General features: G+C 43.4%; 1 protein-coding gene across 1 annotated transcript; it reads left to right on the top strand.

Annotated features, from left to right (window-relative positions):
* The first annotated feature begins 1,749 nt into the window (after positions 1-1,749).
* Positions 1,750-4,556, top strand: LOC123040963 (B3 domain-containing protein Os06g0194400). Its single transcript, XM_044463673.1, has 7 exons — positions 1,750-1,956; positions 2,063-2,170; positions 2,266-2,276; positions 2,368-2,533; positions 2,629-2,835; positions 3,311-3,388; positions 4,100-4,556. The coding sequence occupies exons 1-7, from the start codon at positions 1,828-1,830 to the stop codon at positions 4,136-4,138; spliced, it is 738 nt and encodes a 245-aa protein (XP_044319608.1). The 5' UTR covers positions 1,750-1,827; the 3' UTR covers positions 4,139-4,556.
* The last annotated feature ends 633 nt before the right edge of the window (positions 4,557-5,189 follow it).

Genomic DNA, 5,189 nt, shown 5'->3' with positions numbered 1-5,189 from the left:
ATCCCCCTCTCCCTCTCTCTCTCTAACACACACATATCCATCTTATTGGGTACGGGACCATAATCCATCTATTTCACACATACACGCTAGTGCATAACAATATGGATTATGTGTATTATATTTGCCACCAGAACTGAGGGAATTAATTTCATGTAAATTGACCAGCCACAGCTCCAAGAATACGCGGACGAGGTGGCTCGGGTCGGCGTCGGCGCCGTCCAGCGCGGGCCACGGGCCCGCTTCCAAGTGCACGTGCAATGCACGTCTTCACAAATATTATAACCAGATGTGAGAAATCACATGCATAGAAAAGACATTCTGATAGCAATCCAAATACTATACTCAATTGAATACCTAGCCTGGACAATACTCTTATTTCTATGCGCCAGAAAAAATGGAATAGCAAAGCTAAGTATGCCTACATACGCTCAGATTATATATAAGAATCTTGGGTGAACAATTCCAACAAAGCACTAAGCAGCGATAAATTTAAATAAAAAAATCCATTAACTATGCAGGCAGCAGGCTTGTTACAACATAGAGAGATAGGAAAATGTCGCCTCCAGTAATGTAGCGCAAAGGAGTGGAACGAAGTATGAATGAGCGGTTGTCTGTTCTTCTCCATGTACATGGATCAGCAGTAGAGGCCAAGTATATAAGTACTTGACCGAACTCCACTCTTCGTGTACGGAGAGCCATGTCACCTTCTCGCCGCTGCAGCATGGGAGGACGGCTGGTTCACGTGACCCTCCAGCTGGGGGATCCATGGTGGCTGACCGTCGAGCTCGAGGCAGAGAAGTTGAGGGCAGTAGTGGCGAGATCCATGCCGGTCAACCGGGCGAAGAGGAGGTCGCCGGGGAGGGACACATCGGCAAGATCCGGTCTCCACGCGACCTGAAGAGCAACAGTGATCTCCACAAGCTGTAGGCCGACGGCGTGCTCCATCCCCTGCGATGGGGTGACCATGGCGGTGGCCACAGCTCCTCATGCTTGCCTCGATCTCGGCGACACACCCTGAGTGTAGGAGGCAGCAACGACCTCGACGAAATCATGGCCTCCATCCCGGAATGCAATCATGTCGCTCTAAATAAATGGATTCAATCATGTGACTCTAATTACTTCGGATTGTTATGTGCACAGTAAGCGGGGTGCAGTTAGGAAAGAAAATGTTTTCTAATTAAAGTGATTGAGTGATTTAAGGTAAGGTTAATTAATTTAGAAGCGTCTTTAAAACCTTTTATTTGTTTCCTTAAAATCTATTATTTGTTTCCTAAAGAAATTTGCAATAATGGAAGGTATCGGTTGATTTGGATAAGTTAATAAATTTAGATCCGTGATTGTGTGCACGTTTGAAAAGTGCTGATTTGCAAGGAAAGAGCTGAGGGGTAAATAAACTGGTGAATAAGAAACCAGCATCGAAAAAAATCTACGACGGTTAACCTACGAAAAAAACCGGACGAAAGTGGTGGGACGAAAAAAACCCTGGAAGCGAGACTACCAACTGCTCCATTAGAAATAGAGATTTGCAATTTAATGCTATGATCACATGTGACAGAGAGAGGAGGAGTGCTATACTCGCTATAAGCGAGATATAGCATTCGCGCTGTTTTGGGGTCACGGCAAGGAAGATTGAGAACCCACCCAAGCGGCTGGCAACGGGGACGGCCCAAGCCCAAGCTTGCTAAAATTCCACGGCATAAATTTCACAACGACCTTCTCTTCCTCCTTTGTTCAAAATTTGAACGGCGCCGCCCTCCCCAAATCGCCCCCTTTCCCCACCAATTCCCCACCCCACCTCGCTCCCCCAAAGTCGGCAGCCGGAGCGCCATGGCTGAACCCAACTCATACGAGGAGCAGCGCAGGAGGCACGTGGAGGAGAACAAGCGGAAGCTGGGCGAGCTGCGCCTGCACCACCTCTCCGCCGCCGTCCGCGACGCCGCCGTCAAGCCCATGCCGGTCAGTTCGTTCCCATGCCTCCTTCGTCACAAAAGAGGTCTTGCCTTCTATGCTTCGGAGTCTGGTTCCTTACTTTACCTCGTTTGATTTGGTTGGTGCCCCGCAGCCACAGACCAAGCAGCTGAAGCTGCGGAAGGCTGCCGCGCCGCCGGCGCCGACCCGGCGGTCCGGACGCGTAGCCAGTCTTCCCAGGCAACCTGATTACCGCAACATCGTACGTTTGGGGATTTCGTGCTTTTTTCCCCTTTGCTTTCCTAGCCACATACCCATACTAACCCTAAGAATGTGTGTCTGTTTGTGTTCGACAAGAGTATCCTGAGGTACACCCATGTCTCACCCAAACTGTTCTTTCCATCGAAATATGTTATGCATAGGAAATATGAAGGATTCCATATCTTTATTAACTTTCAGCGGAACATATGTCAGTAAGACATTACCACCTGATCTAGTGTACGTGGCTGAGGAAGCGAGGGCCTACGCCTTGACCAAGGCCAAAGAGCTCAAGAACCAGTTGTGCTCTGACCACCCCTCTTTCATCAAGCCCATCTCCAATTATGCTGCCACAAGTTCCTGGCTGGTAAAGCAAGAAGATTACCATTGATGATACATTGTTTCCATCCCATCAATACAACAATAGCTTACTTGACGTTGATTTGCTCGGATATTTTGCAGAACATCCGGTCACAGGTCAATAAGAGGTATCTGCCGTGGAGTGATGAGATGATCTTTCTGGTGGATGAAGAGGATGGCGAGTTTCAGATGCCTTACTATGCACTAAGGGGTTCCTTTGGCACTGGATGGAAATGGTTCGCCATCGGTCACAAGCTGGCTGATGGTGATTGCTTGGTGTTCCAGCTAGTTGAGAAGACAAAGTTCAAGGTGAGATTCTTAAAGTTGTTCGAGCCCTGTTTGGAACCCAGGATTTCTTTTGATACCACATGTGGACAGAGTTGACAAGTCATTTCTTAGGGGTTCTCTGTGCAATAGGCTGGGTTCTAAATGAGCATCATGATTCTAAAACTTCTAATTTTTTTGCTAGGTGAGTTACTGGTGTCATCCACATTATTGTTCAAGTGTTTAAGTCCAATGTTTTTATGCAGCCAAATATTGATGTGATGTTGATTGAGTTATTACTGCATCACAAAACTGGAATTGTAAATGGGCCAAAAGGGATCATTAAGACATAATGATAGAGACGATCCATGTATGTTAATTTACCATGACGAACTATGCAACCTCTATTATGTAAATGATGCAGGTTTACATAATTAGAGCAAGTTCCTATTATGAAAAGGACTTGTTAACGCCTTTAGCTTCAACTATTGTGACCTTTTATCCTTATTAAATGATGCAGGTTTACATAATTAGAGCAAGTTCCTATCACGAAAAGGACCTGTTGACGCCTTTAGCTCAACTATTGCGGCTGCAGAAGGTAAGTTGTTCTTACCAATTTCTGCATTGGTTCTCAATAATTAGTAAAAGTCTAGTACCTTTTTTTCTGCTATGTAACCATTTCCTTCTACTATGATGCTTGGAGCCCCAAACTTAATGATTCTTCTCTGCATTTAAATTTCCAAGATGTTCTTGAACAATTTACAGTTTTCTATCCAGTAGATATGTAGAGGAACTTCTGGCTTGCCATCTTTTCTTTTTATCCCTAGATGATCCTTCATTTGCTTCTGCGTACAATAGTTAAACTATAATGAGTTAACATCATATTAAAGGCTAAAGGGTAATTTTCTACAAAGAATGAACTATACTCTAGATATTAATGAATCATTACTTGCAATCTTTTTCCACTTCTATGTAACCCTGTTAAGCTGTTCAATATTCCATAATCATACAGTTTCTTATCTTTATCCATAAAAATAAACAGTATCAAAATCCAAACATATCTATAGAACAACCAAAATGAGGTGATAATGGATTTATCCATATACTGCTCCTGTTGACGTCACTGCTCTAATTATCACTGCTTTTCTATGTTTCGGTTCTCCTGCCACGTTGAAAGTTTCAAAGAATTTTTTACTCAGTAGAACAGCTAGCACATGGTTTCTTGATCACTACCAGTAAGTATTGTTGGGTGAGTGAGAGCAACATGCAGTCTGAACTGAATAAAGATTGTTTACCAATTGATCATCAGGGCAAAAAAAGGATCCATGGAGCGCAACATAATCTTTGAAGAAGCCGTTATCTGACCCCCTAAAGGTGCAACAGCGGCTGGCCTCATCCTCTAGCATTCATATTTTACCTGAGCCGGATAAGATGCCATGTTGAATGCAATTTGTCTGACCTTAATACAGAGTAAGGTTAAGATCAAGCTTCCTGAAATTACAGATTCTTCAGCACTTGCTTGAAGACTGTTCATCGCACCTGTGTGGCTGCTAATTAGTTAGTACCTTTAATTGTTGAGCGAGAAATTTATCTCATTTTCTTTATCTATGAAGTTGTTAGGATTCCAAACTTTTGATTGTTTCCGAATGCGGACCTGCCTCACTGTGGTCCTCGAGAAGCAGTTTCCTCATTGGTGAATATGTTTGCACGTGGAACATGCAAATGCATTACTGGCAATTGGCTAATCGACGCTAATTTCTTGAATACGTATTTGTTGTATGTGAGGGTTTGGCTTCATCATGCAGAGGCGAAGAAGGTACGGTAATGCCTTCATTTTGGGAAGAAAAATCTAGGAACGAAATATCTTATCATGCACACGATTTTTAGATACGAGCATTCAAGTGATATGGTGTAGAAAATCTCCTTGCCCCCCTTCTTTATCCCACTCTTAAAGATATGAGTAATAAGCGTTTACAATGTTAAGAACTCAACAAAGTTGACGACACATCAGACCACTTGCACTCTGCTTCATGTGCACATAATATTCGTTTTGCAATTAAGCCAAACCTAGGTTAGAAAACGAAAATTTCATCTCTCTTTCAAGGAAAATCTGTACCTGTCAGAATTAGCAGTAGTAAAAGTTTCACACTTCATCAATGAAGCGGAGAGAGCGTGGAATAAACAGCTGCACATGGATGTAAGAGCTGCCTAAAAAATTGCAATCGGCCATATCGCACACATGATGGTTTTTTGAAATCGCATTATTATGAGAAAACAAGTTTATTTTCCGCAAGATCACCAAAGAATAGTAGAACTAAAGAGAAGAATGGAAAACTGGCTGGAAGGCAAAGTTGAAAGTTCAGATGCCATGGAGGTGTGCAAATGGTGGAAGGGGCTAT

Source organism: Triticum aestivum, chromosome 2B (assembly GCF_018294505.1).
Source record: "Triticum aestivum cultivar Chinese Spring chromosome 2B, IWGSC CS RefSeq v2.1, whole genome shotgun sequence".
Taxonomy (NCBI): domain Eukaryota; kingdom Viridiplantae; phylum Streptophyta; class Magnoliopsida; order Poales; family Poaceae; genus Triticum; species Triticum aestivum.
Note: the sequence above shows the minus strand (reverse complement) of the source record. Positions and strands in the feature narration are given on the sequence as shown.

Coding starts and splice junctions, on each gene's coding strand:
- LOC123040963 (XM_044463673.1), top strand. CDS start 1,828: ATGGCTGAACCCAACTCATACGAGGAGCAGCGCAGGAGGCACGTGGAG. Junction 2,836..3,310: donor TTGAGAAGACAAAGTTCAAG/GTGAGATTCTTA, acceptor TAAATGATGCAG/GTTTACATAATTAGAGCAAG. Junction 3,389..4,099: donor AACTATTGCGGCTGCAGAAG/GTAAGTTGTTCT, acceptor ATTGATCATCAG/GGCAAAAAAAGGATCCATGG.